Source organism: Hydractinia symbiolongicarpus, chromosome 6 (genome assembly GCF_029227915.1).
Source record: "Hydractinia symbiolongicarpus strain clone_291-10 chromosome 6, HSymV2.1, whole genome shotgun sequence".
NCBI lineage: Eukaryota > Metazoa > Cnidaria > Hydrozoa > Anthoathecata > Hydractiniidae > Hydractinia > Hydractinia symbiolongicarpus.
Window position 1 is genome coordinate 15,317,109 of NC_079880.1, and position 25,100 is coordinate 15,342,208.

At 33.8% G+C, this 25,100-nt stretch overlaps 2 protein-coding genes across 2 annotated transcripts in view; both read right to left on the reverse strand.

Moving 5' to 3' along the window:
• Positions 1–25,100, reverse strand: part of LOC130647171 (uncharacterized) — a 103,878-nt gene that overhangs the window by 31,956 nt on the left and 46,822 nt on the right. The window lies entirely within an intron of this gene.
• LOC130647164 (phospholipase ABHD3-like) lies at positions 191–24,867 on the reverse strand. The gene is made up of 9 exons (XM_057452926.1): positions 23,976–24,867; positions 17,114–17,229; positions 16,630–16,690; positions 16,495–16,543; positions 6,147–6,259; positions 3,755–3,934; positions 3,447–3,510; positions 2,763–2,931; positions 191–1,525 (listed from the first exon to the last, which is right to left on the reverse strand). Exons 1-9 carry the CDS (start codon positions 24,416–24,418, stop codon positions 1,314–1,316), a joined length of 1,407 nt encoding a protein of 468 aa, XP_057308909.1. The 5' UTR covers positions 24,419–24,867; the 3' UTR covers positions 191–1,313.

The window sequence follows — 25,100 nt, forward strand, 5'->3', positions numbered from 1 at the left end:
GCATCCTGTCTATGGCAAGAAAATAATTGTGCTACGGACACGCGAAAATGCAAATGCGATATACTTTTATCCACTTTGTTTCGACGTGGAAAGTTTCCAGCCTGCTGTATCAAAACCAACCATGTTTTTATCCTAGCTGGGTTACTTTCCCTACCTTCATGGTTTCACAAACAAATAAAAAATATTTGCGTTGGTACTATCCATATTTTAATCCTTTGTTTTTTAAAAAAAAATGTTGATACTAGCTCATAAATACAATAAAATACGAAAAAAACAACAACAAAGAAATAATAACCGATGACCTTTAACAGAACAAAATTTATCAGAGCTCACTAAAAAGAGATTAGAAACGAATCCACAGGAATACACTATAAAAGTATGCAAAGCAATGTATAAATATAATAAATAATTTTAACAAACAAATGTTTTTTCTGCTGACTCCATAACAGCTGGGTCTTTTTATAGAGGTAAATTTGAGGTTTGAGGAGATTTTCATATTTTTCTAAATAAACTGAGAATATTTGTGGAGATTTAAAAGGTAATGCCACGAGTGAAGAACTAATTATTACTATAGCCACGTAGCGTCTCTATGCATTTTGAAAACAAAAAAACGAGTGCCAAACCATATTTGAGCAGACATTCTGAAGTAAATCTTTGAAATTTGAGAAATGTGGCAACCCCTATAAAAAAGTGCGTCAAAATTTTTTGAATAAATATGTAAGCACACACTACAAATAAATACATATAATGATAGAAAAATAGTTTAGTGAGTGTGTACGTAGATCGTTATATATACGTTCCCTAAAAAACTATAAATACGTAAATAAAAATCTCAAATCTTGCAAAAATTCTGTTAAAAAATATAAATAAGTGGAACATACGCGAAAATTCTCAATTGTATACAAGCGAGGTATGCAAAATACTATTTAAAAACGTTCACAAAACGTTGAAACACCCAAAATAAAATAGAACACAAAGAAAAAACATGAGACGGGGCGCGGAACTAAAAAACACGTAAAACAAAAAACTATTTACACAAAGAAAAACCTACGACAACACACAGAACAAAGAAAAACCTTATATTTCTCAGCATGAAATATAAAAACATGATTTTGTGCGATTTTAAAAGTATTCTTACTGAAGACTGTCATATTAAAACAAAATATAAAAAATACAAAAATACTAAAATATAACAAAACTCCCTTTCCTGTAAAAAATACATATTAAGCCATTTAAACAAAAATATAGCACTATAAGGGTTTTTGACTCGAAAGAGTTCAATTTACTACGCTTTACATTTCCAACAAATGCGCTCATCCAATCGTTAAGTTATATGGCCTCGTCCTGATTTCTGATCTGTCGGTATTCTTCTCACTGAATATCATACTTGCGTACTGCTGAAACACACGATGGTGTAAACGTTTGGGCGTCATAAAGAAGCCCTCCAACCACGCCATATGGCCACCATATTTTGTCGTGATTACAGCTATACGGGGATTCTGTAAAATCTTTTTGAAGGGAATAGCTGCATGAATAAAATAAATATGTCAGCGAGATGCAGATTAGGAATCATATGGTATTTTCGGCATAAACTTTTGGTTGAATATTTTTACCTTATTCTTATTTACCTTAGCGTTATACTTTTAATTTTGAAGAGGCAATATCAAACACTGGTCGATAGAAAATTAAAAGATTTTTGGAGTGACTATGAAACGACAAGTAAGCACGGTTTACACTAGGCACTAATCACCGCTAACTAGCGCTTAGCGGTCAAATAATTTCCAGCATTCAAACTAGTCATAAAACTAGCGCTGCCAAATTCCTCAATTGCAAAGTGGACTTCAAAGAAAAGCGGCTGTGTAAGTAGGTGTAAAAAGCATGATTTTATAATTTCATCATAAATGCTGTTTTTTGCTCGTCGCACTTTTTAAAACAGCAGCAGTAAATATAAATAAACTGTTTAATAGAAAAACCTTTGCTACTTCATTTCTGCAAACCATAAATATCGTCAGAATATATAAATATTGCATAATTTTATGTCAGTCCAAAAAAACATTCCTGATTATTGGCATCCTTTAATGTATGGGGCTAACTATCAAAAAGAAGTAGTTCTTAACCAGTTCTTACTAGCGCAAGTTTCCGTTAGAAGAAAATAATCCTAACCGTTAATTCGAACACGCAAGGGACTAAATTATTTGTTTGAATTAACGAATGTTCGGATTATCGGAAGTTCAGAACAAACAAGAATTTTTTAATAAACGTTAAAAGGTAACTTTATTACAACTTTACTACAACTTTTAAAATTTTTTTTAACGTTGTTAGCTTGGCGATAGGAAAGGCCTCCAAATTCCTTGTAAACTTCATTTTATTGGAAATGCCAATTTAATTGATAAATTGAAAGAAATATTGCCACTATTGATGCAATAAAAATGAATAAAAATGAAAACATTTTTTATTTTTCCATAAGATTTTATTTATCGATACACAAAATTTCGCATTACCGAGCATAATGCAGCCTTGGGATTAAAAAATTGTTCGAATTAGCGAAATTCGAATTAAGCAGCTCAAAATATAAGACTTTATTAAACCAAACTCAAGGGACTTGGAAATTTGTTCGAAATAACGGAAAGTTCGAATTAAGCGGCATTTGAATTAACGGACGTCTACTGTATCGCCGATTGGAAACCATGTTTTATAGATTTCGCCCAATACCTCATTTTGGTTTTGCCGGCCAAACCTCACCCCAAAACGTACTAACTTACCCCGTTTTCGGCATAAGGGATCATCATCTGCATTTAGATTCAAAACCGGAATACAAATATTTTCAAGTGGAAGAGAGTCCAACGATGCGTCAGCATAAAACACCATGTGATCTTTGTAGCCAAACATGGGGCATGTGTAGCGATCGTCGAAATCCCATATTGTATCACACTATAAAGAAAAAGGTTTATAGACAGCTTTACAGGAGTATCTTCTTCCAGTCGTTGCATGAGTGGGCTATATTTTTTTGGCTCTTACAAATTAGGGACTTGTAATGTAGATTTACTTTCAGAGAAAAAGTTATACTTCTACTTTTAATTTCACTTAATTACTACACTTTTGTTCAAAAAATTGGAATATACATTTTTAAGGTCGTACCCACAAGCAATTATTTACCGCCTTCTTATATCAGACATACGCGCTTTGTACTTGTCAGTGTCCACAGCGGACTTAGGATCTCAGGTTATAGATGCGTAACTGTGTGATAATTCTTGCTACGTCAGCGTGGACTATTTTCTAGATTTCCTGGAGCTTCAGACATTGCAGAAACTGCGACTACTGCACTTTTACCGTTCCACACCCACCCTCACCAAAAAATAACCAAATGTTATCATAAACTAGTTTCTATTTTTCAATTTCAAACATTTACAATTAAACTAATGAGAAACTTCTTAAAATCACTTTACCTTTAGAACACTATCCAAATTGATTGGAAGTTCGTGTTGTGTTTCTGCAAACATCTCATAATTTCTAAAGAGAAACAAAAACATAATATGCTATGATCCACGCCAAAAGATGACATTATTGAAAGGACTATTTATTTTCTAATATGGTATCCCAAATTATAAATTTATTGTACCATACTATAAAGGACTTCAAAACCATCTGAATCTAGAATTTTATGTTTTGACTATTCAATGTCATTGCTTAATGTCAGCTCAACAATTTACAATTCTTACCAAATCTCACAAGCATTTACTCGAAGGCAACCTACCCTTTAACAAGCGCCATGAGCTCACCCGTCATGTGGTTATTAATTGTAAGTTTGTTCCAAAATTCCGACAAATTCTGTTTGGATTCAAACGAATTCCATGGCACTGACAGGATATAGGCAGCAATGAGGTTGTTGGGGATGTCTTTTCCTTTGCGAGCAAGATAGTTTATAAATATGCAACTAAAATAAACAACAATAAAAAAACGGGGATTTAAAAATATTCTGGAAATATCTAAAGTAAAGAATTAGTTTTTAAGAAATTTACAAATTTTTTTAAAAACTTCGCAAATCCTGACTAATTTGCATATATTAACTTTACCGAAATATTTAAATCTTTTTTATTAACAAAAATGAATTGTTCCTAAACTTTCTAAAAATAGAGTGAAAAGAATACATCAAATACAATGTTAATAGACCTATATCCACTTGCTTCCGCGAAATATGCATGCAAAAATGCATAATAACATGGAAACAAGATTAGTTATGAGCAAATTTCGGGATGCTGGTTGTTAACATGCAAGTTTGAAGAATGTATCAACAAAATGTTGACTTCTACAGCTTTTAACTGGCAGTTTCAAATAATGGTAGTTAACATATTAATATAGAGGGTATTTGTAGTGATAGTGTGACAAAAAGTTCCAATATTACAAATTTTAAGGGCGTATCTTTTGGTATATGTTAGCTAGCTAAACCTAAAACCTAGCCACGTTTTTAGAATGTGGATACATTTTTATTTTACTGTTTCCAAGTAAATTTAAAACTAAAAAAAACATACAGTTTACTAATGTTCAATGGCACTTCATATTACTCTGATCAGTTCAAAAAATTAAAATTAACTTGCTGGTAGCTAGCCAAAGTAGCCAGCGCTAAGCTACAACCCTGGAAAAACATATTGTGAATTTCATTTTGAACACTCCATTCCCCCCCCCCCCCCCCCCCAAAATCAATGTTGAATACTGAATCCGCTTGACTGATGCTAACAGACGCACTGCAAAAACCTGGAGTACTAGAGAAAATTAACATTTACTTTGGAGAAAAGGGGTGGGGACAATAAAGAGATTTCAACATAAGAATAATGAGGGCTGGAGGGTTGCAGCTCTATATCTTAGCCGCATGAGTGATCAACAAATAATTTTTCATTATTTGTTTCGTAAAACGATATCTAAAAGTAATATTTTCAAACTATCGGCTGTTGTGATTACGTAACTATCGCACTCCTTCTGTCAAAATACCAAGATGGTAACTGTCTGAATACAAAATTTAAGAATTAAGATATCATTCCTTTTGTCAACCTTTTTTTTGGAATTTTAAATAATTTTTTTACCAAATAAAATTTACGAGAGGCTTAAAATGTGACGCAAATGAGCAAGAACATTCGAACGAAAGTTTAAATTCCAACTCCCCCCACCAAGTCAAATTAATATCCTAATTCTGAAATCACAAATGTGTAAAATGAGAGTTATAAATACTTCAAAAACTGCCCTTACTTAGAAAAAAAATAAACGAGTTAAGGCACCCACAAGGTCAACTCAACTACTACTTTAAAACCACACTGTTATCAGTAAGCCCTACTTATGTTATTTTCACAGATGTTGTTTAAAAACTAAACTACAGTCAATAACTGGATCCACAAGATATATGCCAGCAACATCACTAATTTTTGTAAACAGCTTGAAATTTCACGTTTGTTTGGAACAAGTCAGCAAGCCAACTAGCTAGCTACTCATATCATATTCAAAGCTAGCTAATACCTAGCTCATTTAACACCAAGAATAATAAACAAAAACATTAGAACGGCCCAATGATACATACTATCATCCCATATTATAACCAAATGGTAATAACAATCTGTATGACAAACTAATTTTCCAAATATTGCAACTAAACAAACCATATCTGCACTACTTCGCTGCAAACTGAAAATTTGCTCATAACTAATCTCGTTTTCATGTTATTTGGTATTTTGGTATATATATTCCGCGGAACGGTATTGCAAAAAGGTCTTTTTTTTATCAGCATGCTAAATTGGACTGTGTTTTGTGTAAAGTTTCTGCCTTTCCAGCCACTTATAAAACTTGCAGCCCAATAAAGCAAATTTCCAGAGTTTCAACATGAAAGTCATAAACATCACCCAGTGCATATGTTGTTATTTTAAAGTGAGGCTTTAATTTTTTTATTTAAAACATTGAAGCAGAAATACTAAATACTAAAAATAATGAAACACAAACTTCTCCAAACGTCTTAGTCCAAACCTTGCGAAAATATACTTTTTTATTGCATTTTTAGCCTAAAATACATTTATGGTTAGTTACAAAAAATTTTTATTTGCAAAATGTGATGGGTTCTATCATCTAAAAATTTTCATATTCAGCATCGATATTTTTTTACTCACGCTCCAATAGAAAATGCAACCACCATGATGGGTGTGGAAGGATAACGGTTTGCCACAGTGTGAAGTGTTTGTTCTGTATCATCACCTTTTGTCACACAACTGAACAAAGGACTCTATAATAAATATTTATGTTTTTAAATTTACATTTATTTTGCAAATTTAAAGTTTACAAATAATAAGTTCAAGAATTGTGTACAACAACATTTTTTGAAATTCCTAAATTAAAGAATCTTAAATAGCCACTGCTTTGCTTTATATCCTAAATTTTATACTGAATTTACAAAGAAGAATTAAAAAGAAGTCGGTATAAGCTAAAACACCAAAAAAAAAAGATTGAATGCTTGTCCTTGCTTGAAAAATGTAAATTTAAATTTGAAAATACAACGCAAATTCACAAACATTAATTCTGCATTTATTTCTTCCTTAAACCTATTATAGAAAAATTTATATTTATATTTATTTAGTAATAGTTGAAAATATATACAAGCATGAAATGAAAGTAGAACACATATATAATATAAGCAACAACAAAGCCAAGGTAATAACACATCTCTATATAATATTAATAAGCGTGAACAATATATATATATATATATATATATATATATATATATATATATATATATATATATATATATATATATATATATATATATATATATATATATATATATATATATATATATATATATATATATATATATATATATATATATATATATATATATATATATATATATATATATATATATATATATATATATATATATATATACATAGCATAGCTCACAACGTAAAATATGTGAAAACATAACTCCAAATCCAAAGTAGTAGTAGAAAATAAAATAAAATATGTCACGCAAGGTGTGATGCCATAACTCGTTGGGCAGAAAACTGAGCAAGGGGCATGTGAAGGTGGAGAAACAACTGTCAGATTTCCAGTCCCCCAAATAAATATATGATATCCAGGGGAACACCTGCCTCTAAAGCAAAGGTAGCACCACCACGGCGAAACGAGTGGGTACCATATTGGGAGGTAGAACACCCTAACTCTGTGAAAACTTTTTTTATAAAGGACATGAAAGTCTGATATGTCAATACAGTGTTGGGTAGCATCGAGGATTTGCGCCAACAAAAGGCTTGAGCATAAGGCAGAACACCTGGAGTAAGAGAAAAAGCATGCAAAATAGCCAGAACTGGACAAAGAGGAGAAGAAGGAATAGCAACCAGTGGAACAGCAATTGTGCGCTGTCCCAGTTGGATGGTCTTACTCCATCTAACTAGAACGAGAATATGGTCGTCATGAAAAGTAAAATCAGACCGAACTAGTTGTTTGAGCGGATTAAATAGAGTAGAAGATGCTAACAATAAATGTGATTTATGGAACAGACCAAAAAATGAAACTAAACAAACAGCCCAAAATGAAGCATGAAAGCTACAATTTAGGTTAAGGCGAGAATGAATACCAAAAAGAAGTGCAGTGGTAATAGGAAGACGTGGCTTGGCAGGAACACCAAGCATACGCTTCATACCTTTTAAAACTGTTGATAGTGTCCAATTGTTGGTTAGAGGATTAGCATACTCCATCTCAAGATGTAGAAGGCCAATAAATTTTAGATACATACAAACTGATTGTGGTAATAAAAACCTAGCCAAATGGGCAATATATAGGCATAAAAAATCTGTGGAGGCAGGTACAAGTGGTGAAGACATCTGGCTGCAAAAAAATTCATAGGCCTTGCGATGTGTGCGATAGCTCTTTTTTGTATTCTCAGCATAGGTGGCTTGCCGAAAAAGGAAAACGTCGTGCACCAACTCCGAAACAAAGGGGGGGGGGGGCAACTCTAGAGAAAGGAGAATACAAAAATTAGCTACCACAGATGGTATACTTGCCAATGAAAAAAAAATAAGAATAGGCAGACATATGATTGAAGGCAACCAAATCACAGACTGAAGTCAGTGAGTTCAGCTGCAAAAAGTGCAAAAATGATAATAAGTGTTGTCTTGAATGAAGACGTGATATGTCGTCGGCAAGGAATGGAAAGCCTTCAAACAAAAATTGAAGGTAGCCGATAACCAAAACAACTGACGTAAATAGTCCATCATAACAGGGTGATGGGTAGTGCCTTTATTAAGCAACAGCAGCAGTATTATCGCACAAGACATGAATAGTTTTGTTCTTCCAAGTGGGAGCCCAGAGAATAGCAGAAAGAACTACACACAGGGCTTCCTTAAAATTAATATGCAAAGAGGCAAGAGGGGAATGGTCTACCTATAGATGAGAATAGAACCAATCACCCTCAAAAAAGGCACCAACAGCGTCAGAGCAAGCATCAGTTTGCAGACTGGTAATAGGTCTTTGGTCATAGAAATCGCATTGTCCATTAAACACACCCAAGAACTGATCCCACCAAGCTATATCCCTGTAAAATTCGAGCGTCAAGCGACACTTCGAGGCAGGGGAAGACAAGGTGTTCATCAGATCCAGGACACGTCTCAAGAACGTTCTACCACCATACACGACTTTACAAGCCCAATTTAGCGTTGCAACTCTTTCTTAGAGGCTCTCTGCTTGGTTAAAAAATGTGACACTACTTCCATCAATGCATCTAGTTTAGCAGGTGAGAGAGAAAGGGTAAGTGACACAGTGTCAAGCAGAATTCCAAGAAAAGTAAGTTGCTGGCATGGAGGAAACAACTTAGCAGGGCTAAGCTGAAACCCTAGTGCAACAAGTAATTTACAGAGTGTGTTATAGGCCTCATAACATTCAGTATGTGTTCTGCCAATAACCAGGAAATCATCTAGGTAGACAATAACTAGAGGAAAACCTTGTCTTAGCATCATATGACGAACAGATTGTGTAAGGCGATGAAATATTCCAGGAGCACTTCGACCTCCAAAAGGAAGTCAAGTATCGACAAGATATGAGTATCGAGTGCTTCCAGAAAACCAAGCGGAGCATAGTTTGATTGATGAACAGGCACTGACCGATATGCACAGCATAGATCAACCTTGGCCATAAAATATCCCTGTTTGATCATAGCACAGGCATCATCGATAGTTTGAAATTTTTGTTTTTCAATATCAATGTACGTATTGACTGTTAAACTCGCAATATGTGTATGACTAACCTGTAGGTTATCTTCACAGTTCTCCTAATAACGCAACACCAAATAAACCCAATTGATTTACACACAACACAATATATACCACTATTATAAACACAATGAATTCACCAGCAAGATTGGTTCAACACATGCAAACCCAACCACCAATTAATTCTTATTAGTAATCGCCTAGAATGGAAGATTAACAATCTCCCTCTATTTTCTTTTCTGCACGTTGTTCAGTTTATGCTGCTATGGGAGGAATTTATAGCGACTCCTACTCGCTTAGTATAGTGGTCCTGGGGAGAAATTTGCTTTTCACCAATGCCCTCTACTATACAAGTCTTGATCAAACAATTACCGAAGACTATTCTTTCTTGGGTCCTTAGTTGTGTGATGCCAAGTGCTAAGTGGTGTTTCAGCAATGAATTCTGAAAAATAAAACTCAAAAAAAACTTTATAATAAAATATTTTGAAAACACAACATTTGATTGGTCACTAATACTCATCATGACCATTTTGTAGCACATTCAGTAGAAGTGTGCTATTTGCTCCTTGCTTTGTTAACACATCTGCTAACTGATGTTTGGTGGGAATCCACTTCAATATAACTTCCTTTTGATTGATGCTCTGTCTGAGAGAAGCCATGTCAACTCTTAATCGCTTATCTTCTAAAGCTTTTGTTGAATATGCAGCTTCATACAAAGATTTGTTATCTGTGTAGCACAAGATACAGATCTGTCTTCACAATTTCCATTATTACATTTTTCACCCAGATACATGCATCAATACCATTAACAAGTGCTAAGGTTTCTGCTGCAAGTGTGCTACGCACAACTCTCTTAATCTTTTTTGACTGCCATGTGATAGGTGTCATGGTGTTCTCAACACCTTTAAGAAAAACAAAAATTCCACTTTGAGAGCTTCCGTCACGTAAATTTCCAAATGAGGCGTCAGCGTACAAGATTAATTGTAATAAAGGTTTCAACTTCCAAAATTTTAGGCAAATATCAGGATCCAATTTCAACTTCTTTACCAATTTATTAGCTCTCATAACATCACCAACATTTGCACGGTTTAACTTTGTGCTTAACTGACAAACATCAAAAGAAATATCTGGCCTTGATTGTGAAGATACCCAATTTAATTGACCACAAATACATCGAAACTTAGGTTGCTCTTCATGTGAGAGTTCTTGATGTTTGTTTTTGGCAATTAATTGGTGGTGGGGTTTACTTGTGTTGAACCAATCTTGCTGGTGAAATCATTGTGTTTATAATAGTGGTATATATTGTGTTGTGTGTAAATCAATTGGGTTTATTTGGTGTTGCGTTATTAGGAGAACTGTGAAGATCACCTACAGGTTAGTCATACACATATTGCGAGTTTAACAAATGGTAGCAGAGGGTGGTTGAAATCTAACCAATTAATTTCACCTGTGTCTTCATTTTGCACATTTAAACAGCTGCCATATTGCCTGCCTTCTTTTCCCTTTCTACTTACTTTACCTGCTCTGCTGTGAACTAATCCTTTAATCCACTCACTGTCTGGAGTTAGCTGATAGATGATTCGTTTTCGTCTTCCGGTGAAACACAGTTATCCAACTGCATAGTTGTTACTTCTGGGCTCTTTTCAGAGTCTTGTGATGGTTTCTGTGAATGTACTACTTGATTTACCTTTTGCAACCGACAAATGTGGACTCTCACATAACTTCCACCATGCTTGACAAGTAATTGTTTATTTTCTTGTCCAATTACAGTGCCTGGTCCATGCCATTTTTCGCTGCCTTTTCTTTTATAAAAGACTTTATCTCCAGTTACAAACTGCACATCATTGTAACACTGGACATTATGCCGCAATGCTCTGCGTATTCTTTTAAAAGATTCTGCTGCTATGAATGTTCTTCGTGATGCATGCATCACAGCAAGGTTATGGGCCATAGTCTTACTTGAAACTGTATCATTCATGGCTGGTAACTGATCAGTGAGGATGCAGGGATAGTCTTAGTTTTTACCAAAAACAAGCTAGTTTGGTGAAAATCCATTGTTGTTTGATAAAGAATTCTTGGCACTAATAGCCCAGAAAAGTGCTCGATTAGGTGTACATTTCGTATCCTCTATAATCTTACTCAGCATTTCCTTAATGATACCATTGTGTCGCTCACATAGCTATTCGACCAAGGACTTTCGGCTGCTGTTGTGGAAAACTCTATGTTAAATTGCTCACACATTTCTTCATACACTTTATTGACAAATTCTCCTCCATTGTCAGCCAGAAACTTTCTTGGTTGACCAAATCTTGCTAACCAAATTTCAAAGATAATGTCTGTTATCACATCATTATCTTTTGTCTTTGTTAACTTTGAAGATGAAAATCTTGTAAAAGTATCTATGATATGAATAAACCATAATGATTATGAAAGTTGCACAAATCTAAAACCACACACTGATTGAATTCGGACGACATTGGTAAGCCAAAATAGGACGTGGTCTTGGTTTTCTATACTTATTTTAATTTCTCAGCACTTGGATGACAGAACTGATGATGAAGTTTGACGATCTTGTTTTTTTGGATTTTTCACTTGCGCATACAAAGGCAACTTGAGGAAGCAAATGGTCATAATTCTTTTCATCTAAGTCTATTCTGTTGTTGTTTAAAGGTATGCAACAGTGACCTGTGGTGGTAAATTTTAAAGGATGGAATTCTCCAAACATTTTAACAGTATCGTTGCTAAAAACTGCATCTGCTTTTCTCATAGATGTTTGACTCAAAAGCAAAAGTATTTCATTGGGTACAACTTCTGTTTCTAGATTAACCTCTTTTGAACCAATGAGTACAGGTAAGATTACTATGGAACAAACTGTTTCGCTATCTCCAAATTTAAATCTTGTTCCACCTGGATACTCTTCTGGCAGTTTATCACTATCAATATTATCAATGAAACATTGGTACCAATTCTTACCACAGACTGTTTTGGTACAACCACAGTCTAAAACTGCACATGACAAAGTTTCACCAACAAGGGATTGCATTTCACTTTCTTTAATTTTAAAAAAAAATGTAACTTTTGAACGACTCTCTTCCTTCTTTACATCTTCAGACTGCTGATTCTCATAAGAATGGGGACACTTCACAGCCCAGTGATAAATGGACTTACAAATATTGCACTTTGAAATAAATCCAAATTCATCAAGCGGATTCATTACTCTGTTACTGGATCTGGTTTTCCTCCATCCATATCTTTGATTTGGTGCTGCAGCCCTTCCTCTTTTAAACCTTCAACGCTGATATCCACCTCTTTTAGTGAAGTAATTCTGCTCCGTAGAATCTGCACTTGCCTGAAAACACGCTCTATCTTTACAGCATCATTTGACACAGATAAGGCCACAGTATCACCAAATATTTTCTTTAACTGTAATACCATTGAATCATAGCGTAATTCATTTATAGTTGCTCTAGCCAACTGTTGCTACTCTGGTGTAAGATTAGCGCTTTGTAAAACTCTGTATGCCAAAACTCCATCAGGAATTTCCATATGGTGAACTTGTATTTTGTGATATAATCGTTCAAACTCTATAAGGTAATCATTCATGCTCATCTCAGAGGGTCGTTTAAATTTTTCAAAGGTTTCATATGCCAGGTACGCAGTTTGATTTTCATCCTTTAAGTAAATTTGTCCAATCTGTCAGTAATAGCTTTTACCCCAGTTGTGGCACTGATTTGTTAAATTTCCAATTCTAATACTGCTTCTTTAGCTTTTCCTTTCAAACCCATGAATATAGCTGGCCCTTGTTTTTCCGCCTTTAGTTCTGTGAGTGCTTGCCATATTTGAACTTCTTTTTTCCAGTCTTTGTAACTGGACTCTGTATTCAATGATGGCGGGGGTACCCAACTTTTCGACATTTCTCTATGATACTTTGCAATTTTATTCCTCTGCTACCATTTGTTAAACTTGCAATATGTGTATGACTAACCTGTAGGTTATCTTCACAGTTCTCCTAATAACGCAACACCAAATAAACCCGATTGATTTACACACAACACAATATATACCACTATTATAAACACAATGATTTCACCAGCAAGATTGGTTCAACACAAGTAAACCCCACCACCAATTAATTCTTATTAGTAATCGCTTAGAATGGAAGATTAACATTGACACCCTTTCCAACTGGCATGGAACACTCATGTATAATGCGTAACTCTTCAGAGTCAGGTTTGGGGACAGCCGCAAGAGCACTGACAATGGTAGGTTCACATTGAGTAAGAATATAGTTACCAGTTTTAAGTTCATCCAGCAGACTAGCTTCTACTTTCATATGAGCTGTAGGACTGGTAACAGAAAAGTAGTTATTCATTTCGGCAGGCAATAAATCAGAGTCCTTGGGAAGAAGTTGAAAACCACAGTGAATTCCATCAAGGAGGAAGTCACGATCTGGGTCTTCAGTCAGTTCATTGGTCCATAAGTCAACATTAAGGAGTGCGAAATTCTGAGGGTTTCTTAGAATTGTGGTTTTGTCAAAAATGAGGTTTGACACAAGCCAGACGTGGGTAAATTTACGTTGTGTTTTCTGGCAACCTTTTTGGCGGTTAAAATTACGACATATATCCACACCTGAAGAAGTATGTGTAGGAAACCCCGAAGACAATCCTGAGGCAGGTGAACCTGAATTTCCCTTATTTAAGGCGCTGGAAGGGTTAGAGACAGGAGGGCAAGCCCAACGAGGTATAAGCATCACTTCATGCAAATGGTTATTGTCAAAGCTCCATGGATAGCCATAAGTGTGCTGAAGAATTCGATATTCATCGTCATACTTCAGCACAGACTCCCAGATATACTTTCTAGCCAACTCTAAGATCTTAATGGAATAAGACAAATAGTCACGTAAATCGGACGAGGTTGGCAATCTGGCGGAAGACAATAATTCATAAAAAATTCTCAAATTAGCTATGTTATATTGTTCCATGGAAAGAAATTCCAGTCTTGGCTTTTTATTACCAATGGCCAACATTAGCGTAGTTTGCGAACCAGAAATAACTTTCTCCTGCTCCACAGGACGAAGATGAGACACAGAATCGACAATACGACCATTGCCAGAACCATTGCCAGTGTTGAAAGAAAGTGCAGGGTGCAGAAACAATTCTGAACAACGGTCTTCTTGCTGGCAAATAACATCCGATAGGGAGCGTGTTTGTTGTTGTGATGAGACAGTGCGATTGGTCAACAAATTGGTGGACTGTTGCGGAGCAAGCAAGGAAGAAAAACAAGATGGCGGTTGTACGTCAAGAGGTGAAGGGTGGAGATTGTCTTGAACACGATTGGTTTGATTGACAGTTTGCTGCAACGGCGAAGTGCTTAAAATTTGTGCTGGGTGGGCATTTCTGGAAGAAGCTGAGCGAAGCCTAGCTAATTCTGATTGTCGAGCAGCAATCTGATTGAGAAGGTGTTGCTCTTCTGTTTGTAAATTTTCCCTTAGGGATAGCTCTTCCTGTTCTAAGACAGCCAGCTGATTTCGAAGAGCAGCTAGCTGAGACGCCGAAGAAGATTTGTTTGATGTGGCCAGGTGAGACTGCAGAGGCAAAGATCTTTGGATTGAAGACATTGGATTATATAGTTGAGGAAAGTGTCAAAGCAGCTGATGTGACAGTGTTGGTAGCGCTAGAACGATGACCTGGACAGTGACGACTGGGAATACAAAAGTCGTGTAGAGCCAGAAGTTCCTTGCAGCCAGGAGATTTTGGGATACGTTTTTTTTTGAGTGTGGACGATTCCACAAGAGCGACAGACATTGCAGCAGATTGGAAGGTTTGTGAAGTTGAATCTTCATTTTCTGAGTCCTCTGGCGTTTGAGTAGGTGAGATAAAATATAACAGCATCCATATAGGTGATAAATTCATGTTTAATTAGCCAAAGATTGGTTTGATTGCAAAATGATTGATTAGATATAAGTGGATTCATAATCAGCAGACATAAGCATAAGAAAAACTGCTAGAACTAAAAAGGAAAACCATGAGGCAACTAACTGCAGCTTAAATACTAGCAAGACTGCTGACCAAAATATATACTGCTGGCCAGAAAAGGCACATAGGTAGATGGTAAACTAACTATGGGCAATAACGAACTGTAGGAAGCAGATCTATATATGTGTGCATTTAAACACTCATAAATATATATTTATGAGTCACATAATACTAAAATAAGGTGAAAACACAAATCAATATTCAAAAATTGATCTAATAAAATCAAACTGATTTAATTTTATTAGATCAATTTTTCGTCACAACAGTATTATTTCAAAGAAAACCACAAGCCGCTCACTTTTTTCGAAACTCACACTCAGCATTTCATTTATTTTAAATGTTTTTATGCATGTAAAAGGTAAATAGTAGTGAAGAGAAACGCGACTAAAAAATAATGTCAGATAATTTTTTTATTACGAAGTAAGTTTATATCATATCAAGCCGCAAGGCAAGGAATTGTATTATATGCTTTCCTTTCATTTCTGTGATGAGGCCAATCTTTCACCCCTACAGTTCTTTTTTTTCTAACTTTTCTTTCATGTGAAAGATTAAAAATGCTGGAAAAGATTAAGGAGCACAAATTTTCTTCTTCTTCCTTGTCACTCATGCTGATGTTATAATTCAGATTATTCTTTATATTGTATAGTGTATGTATACAAAAATATTACATAAATTTAAAAATTGAAAAAAATTTTTGCGTGTATTTTTTCAACAATATTCCAAAGAAAAATACTTTCCAAAATTGATCTACAAAATTGTTCTGTGTATTCGGGCCTTTATGGACGTCCTTATTTTGTTCTGTTTTAACTTTGTAGATAACCCATGTTGATTGGTCCATTTTATTGATTCTGCGCAAGAGTGTAAGTAAAAACACATTAATCTGTACAATACACATTATTTCTCTTTTAGAGGCATTTAATGTTTGTGATGTTAATTTTCCAGTTCACTCTTACAAGTCAATTTAAAAGCTGTACAATTTATTAGAAATATTTACATTTATTTTAATGATGTGCAGAAGGGAACACCATATAACACCGCCTTATGAATTTTTAAATATTCTAATGCGCAGGACAAAGTGTGCTGCAAAACAAAGCTTTGTAATCAGATACAACGAAAGTCATCAAACATTTTGCTTTTGTTGTTTCGTATTGACAGATCTGTTATTCTTTTTAAAAAATAATTGCTAACACTAAGAACCTAGGGGCTAGCAAACTTACTGTGAGTTTAACGTTGTTACCGAGTCCTCTATTGTTAAACACAACAGATCTAAAAGAAAAAAGGGGTTTTGAAAACATAAAATATGTAAATGTATAAATACATGCATAACATCAGGAACAAGAACTTACTCTTACCTGTAGTTAAGATCTTTATGCTGTTTTAGACACTGTTGGATGTAATTTTTTTGGCTATGACCTGAAATGAGGAAAAAAATACTGTGCGTCATATCAATGCTCAATGCTTATGACCATCAACATTCTGGATGAAAGATACATTCTATTAGATTGCTAAAGCTCGTTTTCATTTGACAGCCTTTTTCATTATAGCACAAAAAGTCACAAGTTTTTTTGTTAGCGTGTGTGCCCACTCACACAAAATCTCTAATTTTGTCATTAGGGCACACAAGCATTTGGAAATGAGCCCTAAAAACTACAGTGAATATCAAATGAATATTTAATTTATTTTCTGACTCACTTTCATTTTCCATTATTTTTTCCGAAATTCCCCGACAGCCCCCTATTTTTTCCCCTGATTTCCAGGTTGGCAGTAAACCCTGAACCAAAGACAAAACGTGACATCATAACTAAGTACATTCAAACCAAACACTTTAATACTTACCAGTGGCGCCAGGTATAACAACAATTATTGGCGTTTTTTCATCAGTGTTGTTATTCTTCTCAAAACCATACCAGTCTAGCGTAAAACTTCCACCATCATTTGTTTCAATATACTCCCTAATAAAATTAATGATAAGTTTAAGTTCTTTAAAGAATAAAAGAAACATGCATACTACAATGCATTTGTTACTTTGATTAAAAATTCAGTTTTTGCATCAACAAAATTTCTGAGGTAAACTACCAAATGCTCTTAAGCCTGCCAGCTTTTAATTTTGTTGTTAAAGAGAATAGGTAAATTTCGAGTCAGGCAGTTGGGTAGTCAGGTAGTTGTTGAGGGGAGAGTTTGAGAGTTGCTAAATTTCAACGTGACGAAGTTAAAAGAAGTATTGGCTCTTTTCCATAGGCTATAATTTTTTTATACAGTAGACTCCTGATATAACGATCCCCTGATATAGTGACATCATGATTAACAAAACAAAGTCTATTATCCTTGTATTTAGCCTTAACCCTTTCAGTCCTTGACCTCCAACCTGTGGGTGTTTTTTTTTTGGGCTCAAAATCCTTGCCCTCCGCTCCGAGGGGGTTTTGATTAATGATTTTAAGAATGAAGGGCCAATTTTATACCCTCAGATCCACACGCTATATGAACTAGACAGATTGGGTAAAATTTTGCATAAAACCACGAGTCCATAAGATTTTGCAATGCATTTTTACAGAAATTCAAAATGGCGAGAAAATTTAGACACATTGATGAAATTCTTGAATTTGTATTGAATGATAGTGATGCTGAGGTTGACTTAGGGAAAGGTGATGACGATAAAAGTGATGTAGGTAATGAATGGGAGTACAAAAAAGAAAGTTGTGTGCCAACAGTTGATGAATTAGAGTCCTGGGGGAGGAAATAAATCTAAATTCCACCCCACTCAATGCTGACCTCACTGGTCAAAATGAGCTAATAGGTCAGACTGACATTCAAAGTGTTGTACAAAAACACAAGGAATGTAGTTCCGTACTTATTACTTACTGCAATTATATATTTTGCCATTAATTACTTTTGAATTTTAAAGAACATCCAGGGCTCCTTTTATTTAGCCGATTTCCAGCAGTTATAACATGTGACCAAAAAAAAGCAGTTTGCCTTACACTACATTCATAAAATTTCCACAGCCTGTTATTATGTATGAGTATATCATAGGTGAATTTTTAGCTCCATATCATTACTAGAAATTATTTTATGTTGAGTTGACCTTGATTTTTATAATTTTTCAAAAAAAAATATCTGTAATTTTTGATCATGTGACCTTAAATAATTATGCATATGTATAATTTTTTTTCAAATTTTGGTAGAAAATTGTCTTATGAAAAAAGGGTGAAAATTTGGGCCAAAAAGGATAACAATTTCTCAATTTAGAACAATTTAAGTATGGTATGGCAAAATTGTGATAACATTGCGCAGGAATAGAAAAAAAACCCTCAGGACTAAAAGGGTTAAGAAACTCTTACATTTCCTTTCTATATAAAAATTTCATTGATAAAATAAACTTTATTCCCCTCCCCAAAAAAAGTTCGAATCATAGAAACATTAGTACAAGATGTAGTAGAACAAAAGCAAACAGAGCTTTCGGATAGATATCTTTTAGAGATCAGTGGTTCTAACACTTCTTTTATTGCATAAGCATTTCCTCGTAGATACTAAAAGTAGGAACCAGCAGTAACCAGCAGTATTTTGAAGTAACCACCAGAGAACCACCTGTATTTTTAAGTAACCACCAGAGAACCAGCAGCTTTTTAGGTGACAACAAGAGAACGACCAGTTAAATAGATCAAACGAAATAAACGCAACTACCGCTTCGAATGTGAAACATTTTATAATATACACAACAGTTCATGACCCATTTTTCTAAAATGTGTATGTCTGGTGTGACTTGGGCTTTATGCAACAGTTGAGAAAGAAGGCTTTTAAAACCACACGCAAGAATTAACAAATACAAAATTAACATTTTGAATAACGAACTAATATCTGAATTGTAAACTAAATATAACGAAAAACACTATACGCGGGAGAGTCCAAAACGAGATATTTTTGTGGTAGACGTTAAAGTTTGAATAAATTGAATAAATTAATAAACTGCACAGTTTGAAGTCATCGAGCGTGAAAGATACCTCTATTGCCATTGTATCCACTGTTGAGAAATTCATATCAAATTTTAGTTTATTTTTCACAGCGATTACAAACTTCCTTCAACACTTCCTAAAAAATTATTTCGCTTAATCAGATTATGTATTTGACCGAAGGATATTCATTTTGCAATTCGTGTTTTGTAAACCAAATATAACGCTATACGAAGGAGGGTGCAAAACAAGACATTTTTTTCTTTTGGTAGACAAAGTAAAGTTCGAATGAATTAATAAATGTTGTGAAGAAACGTCGGGGCATCCGGCAGAAAATTTGAAACGTTGGGGCATCCGGCAGAAAATTTACATTTGTTTTTCTCACATGGTTTCTGTTCAAGTAAAAAAGTTATGCTTTCGATAAACGTTTTTCCTTGAAACGTGTTACATTTTATTTCAAATAATGAACTTTAATCCTGAAAACACTATTTTCGTTCTGTTCTTCCTTGTTTCCATTATTGCCTTTAGGCAAAATAAATAAATAAATAACTTAACTTGGTAATTATTGCGAATTCTGCGAATTTTATTCATATTTTTGAAAATTAATCGAAATGCATTTATTGGGCCTCGTTAAAAAGAACTTAAAAGTAGCTAGTTCGCAAGAGCATAAAATATCAGAAAATCATATTTGGTAGTTTAAGGTCATAAAGTGTTGTGCATAAAAATCACAACACCTTTGTACCGCTGTTGCTGCCTTATCTGGAGTAAATTAATAATAACAGCTGGTTCTCTTGTGGTTACTTATAAAAACAGCTGGCACACAGGATTTGTGAAATTGCGTTGGGCATACTACAACACTAAATCATACTCACTTCTAATGAAAGACTTCTATTTAAATTAAAGGGTACTGGATTTCAGCAAAACTAGCAGAATATAATTCCTTATCTGCTTTCAGGAATCCTCCAACTTACGACGTAGTACAAAAGGATAGCTCAAGGTCGCTCTAATTCTGATTGGTTTCTTAAGACAGCGCAAGATGTTATCGAGAAGAACTAGGGCATAAGTGTTAACAAATCCAAGATTGAAAAAAAAGTTTTTTCTGAAGAGTTTTTTTGCATGAGATTGTGTCAGAAAGGAAAAGACAATAATTACAGGTTTAATGATGGCACTTTTAACCAGGAGACTTTTTTGGATTTTTATGCTTCTGTTTTTTTAAACAATATATTTGTTAGATTTATTATGTAACTGTGACCACACCACAGCCCTCTAAATTTAAGACAGCTTTTAGCTTTTGCCATCGAATTCTAAATTTACAACAGCAAAATTTTGCGATCACAACTTTTTTGTCGCTGTTTTAATTGTTTTTGACTGACACAGGGTTTACCAAACTGCCCTCTTCTTCAAGCGTTGTTTATAAATATCAATATAAAAATTTGTTTATTTCACTCCTAACAGTCCCGTAAGTGGTCTAAAAGTGCTAAAGATATTAACAAAACACCTTGGTACATTGTAGGAAGTAATTTATAATAAGTAAATACCATATAAATAAATTTAAACAGTAAACGAAGAGACGTTGTACTCACTGCGATGGCTTGCCATTTTGTTTGTAGTGCTATTTACCCCCAACCTTGTCCCCATTTTATACTTTCTATGTATGTTATCTTTTATTCGTAACGATGGTAAAACCTAGAGTCATTTTTTATTTATTAGGAGCATCTTCTTTTATACGAGTTAAGAATTTTAGAATAAATGTTTAACACACATTTCACGGTTCGAATTAGAAAATTAAAGTCGGTTCGCAAAAATTTCGGCACTTTGTAACGAAAACAGCTGGCACACAGGATGTGTGAAATTGCGTTGGGCATACTACAACACTAAATCATACTCACTTCTAATGAAAGACTTCTATTTAAATTAAAGGGTACTGGATTTCAGCAAAACTAGCAGAATATAATTCCTTATCTGCTTTCAGGAATCCTCCAACTTATGACGTAGTACAAAAGGATAGCTCAAGGTCGCTCTAATTCTGATTGGTTTCTTAAGACAGCGCAAGATGTTATAGAGAAGAACTAGGGCATAAGTGTTAACAAATCCAAGATTGAAAAAAAAGTTTTTTCTGAAGAGTTTTTTTGCATGAGATTGTGTCAGAAAGGAAAAGACAATAATTACAGGTTTAATGATGGCACTTTTAACCAGGAGACTTTTTTGGATTTTTATGCTTCTGTTTTTTTAAACAATATATTTGTTAGATTTATTATGTAACTGTGACCACACCACAGCCCTCTAAATTTAAGACAGCTTTTAGCTTTTGCCATCGAATTCTAAATTTACAACAGCAAAATTTTGCGATCACAACTTTTTTGTCGCTGTTTTAATTGTTTTTGACTGACACAGGGTTTACCAAACTGCCCTCTTCTTCAAGCATTGTTTATAAATATCAATATAAAAATTTGTTTATTTCACTCCTAACAGTCCCGTAAGTGGTCTAAAAGTGCTAAAGATATTAACAAAACACCTTGGTACATTGTAGGAAGTAATTTATAATAAGTAAATACCATATAAATAAATTTAAACAGTAAACGAAGAGACGTTGTACTCACTGCGATGGCTTGCCATTTTGTTTGTAGTGCTATTTACCCCCAACCTTGTCCCCATTTTATACTTTCTATGTATGTTATCTTTTATTCGTAACGATGGTAAAACCTAGAGTCATTTTTTATTTATTAGGAGCATCTTCTTTTATACAGTTAAGAATTTTAAAATAAATGTTTAACACACATTTCAGGGTTCGAATTAGAAAAGTAAGGTCGGTTCGCAAAAATTTCGGCACTTTGTAACGAAGTAAACCACCATCTAGATGTGGCCTGGGAACACCTTAGATCAATTACCATTCTTTGTTATTAAGTTCTTAAAATGCGATCAAAAAACCTTTCAATTGCCGTTCTTTGTTTTAAAACTTTTAAAATGCGATCTAAAAAAGCTTTTCCATCGCCATTCTTTGTTCTTAAACTTTTAAAATGCGATATAAAAAAGCATTTCTATCGCCACTTAAAAATATTCGCAAAGTGATTCGCAAAAATGGCATTTTGATTCGCAAATTGGGAATTGCTAATTTGAACCTTGCATTTAATTAAACATACGCAAAAAAACATAGCATTTAATGTACAAACATTTTTTTAACAGAAGAAAAAACATGGCATTTAATTGTTTTTAAAATAATTTAATTTAACCACAAGTCGTTATAAATTGTTTTTATGAAACAGCTGAAGCTGTTAGACGATTGATTTTTCAAATATAGTTTTTATTAGTAAATGCTTTATGCATTGCCGTAAGCGGCAAATTAACTACGCTCTAGAAAATCAACTTCTTTTAACTTCTTCGTTTTTTTTCCCAGGTATTAACGCAATTAAAGAGCATATTTAGCACATGCGATGAATTACACGCCTGGATAGCTGTTGCGCGTGTGTAGGCCTACCACTTAATTGACCAACTACCATTAGTACCACATTGAGTATCATTAAATATTATTAAAAAAGTTTTGAGTTCGTTTTAAGATAAAAAACTCTCCTTTTTGATAGATCTTATGATAAACAGACTGACCAAGTAGCTGAACTATATATAGTTGCCAGAATGCTCCCCGTTTAACCGTTTATTCTCCATTTCTCCTTGGTGTGAGATCTATTTTACTTTTTGTTCAATTGTTATTTTGTCCAGTTATTTTACTGTCTTTTTTAGACATACTGGCGATATCATTTGGTTTGTCCAATACTGCTGGACATGAAATATATGTTTTGAATTGTGATTCAGAATTGCGTTTTTAAAGCATCTTTAAAATTTATAACCTTGAAATACCTGATCTGTTTAAATCACCACATGTTTTTTGTGTTTTGACATACACATGTTTAAAAGTTGTTTTGTTGTTCTGAATAATTACGGATATCAGATTTTATCTTGCTGAATATCTGCTTATTATATATATATATATATATAATCAATTTATATATACTTGTAGTAAGAGCTAGTCTGTAAAATACATATGTTGTCTTTGAAATACACATTTTCATAACACGACATATCTGAAACATTTAAATTGTTTTTAAAACTTTATTTTTATTTTATAATTGCCTTTCGATGCTTTTACATATCATTTTTGTGTACATATGTGCTGGTCTGTTTCTATTGTCATATTGATAGGAGCTAAAATCTTTTATAGTTCTATAAAATACACGTTTTAATCATGTGACATGTCTGAATTTTTCATATATTATTCACAATACTATTTTTTATATATCTACCAATTTTTAAAACTCAGGTTGTTACTTTTTTTATGCAAATACTTTTAAACAAGACTTTTCTACTTTTCAAAATACATTTATTTTGGTGCCCAAACTGATGGTTTTTTCCTTAATAACTAGTTAGACAGTTGTGGTATTAAATTCAAATGATCATATCAACAAGGAAAAAAATGACCTAAAGTGCCTAATAAGCAGCAATGTTGCCAGCAGATAAAGTATAAAGTTGAAAATGTAGACAGAAAAAATATATAGATAGTAAAATAAAAAAAATAAAAACTTTTTTACATATGTACAGTTGTACAGATGGACAGTAGGATTTGGAATCGGTCACTGGCAATAGTAGCAACTCGCTAACTCACCGACTACCAATTTTCTATAACTGTCTAACTCCCGACAATAAAAGTTTTCATACTCGATGTTAAAGTTATCTTGTTTAGTTTAATTATAAAGTATCACCTTTTGAAATTTAAATTGTGAGTGTGTCCAAGCACTGAATGCAGGATAGTCTGTGGTAATGCACTATAACACCAGATTAAAGGCCATTGATCGATGCTCAGTTCTGTAATACATTCCTTAATTCTACTTTTAAACCCCTCTTTGTCAGTACAATATAGTTCTGGCTTGTGTACAACATGTGTTATGTAGTACAAAAGATAAACACAACCAACCAGAAAAGCAAAGTGGATGTATTCTATCGCAGACACTGTTGAATGGACGTAAGCATGGAGAGAGCTGAGGTCAATCAATGTGGACTGTACTCCCATTGTTGATGTGCTACTGTGTCTATCGTTATAGATAAAATTGTTTACATATCTAGAATAAAATAAAGCATTAGTAGAAAAGCCATAAAAATCTCTTAATTCTTGTAAATGTTTCAAACAGTGCACCAAGCAAATCATCTTTACATTTTTCTATTAAGCAAAAAGTTGCTAAGTATCCCCAAATTGAGCCAAAAATCAAGCAACTTGCTTATCAATCTTACATGCATTGCTTGAACACTTTGTCCTATAAACCTTAGCAACCTACTCAATTGGACTGTGGCAAAATTTTTTTAAAAGCAACATATAGCACTGTTTAAACAGCATTATGGTTTGCCTTGGAGAAATTCTTTTGTATGTTGAGCTTGAAAAACAAGTATGATACAAAGGGTACAAAGGGTTCAAAGAGTTCACAACATGTCAGTGAAAATTTACTGACAAAAAGACCTAACCTAAAAAATGGAATTGTTTAAAACGAAAAATGCTTCTGCTATAAAAAGTGCTTGAAGCATAAAATATACTATAGACTATATAGTATCATTATACTTTATTTTAGTGAATACTAATAAATGTAAACATATTTATCAGCCTCATAGGTGATTCCATACAAGTGGGTTATAAAAACAGGGTGTAATAGAAGAAAAATAAGTGTAAGACTGTAAAATTATAAATTATGAATTTGAACTGCAATCTGTAAGAACATGAATCTATCAACATACATTTGGCATGATGTAATTCTCTACTATCTATTAAAATTTAATTGTGGTTAGCCCTTAATTGCTAAACAACCATAGAAATTCAACCCGAAGGGAATGAATTTTAT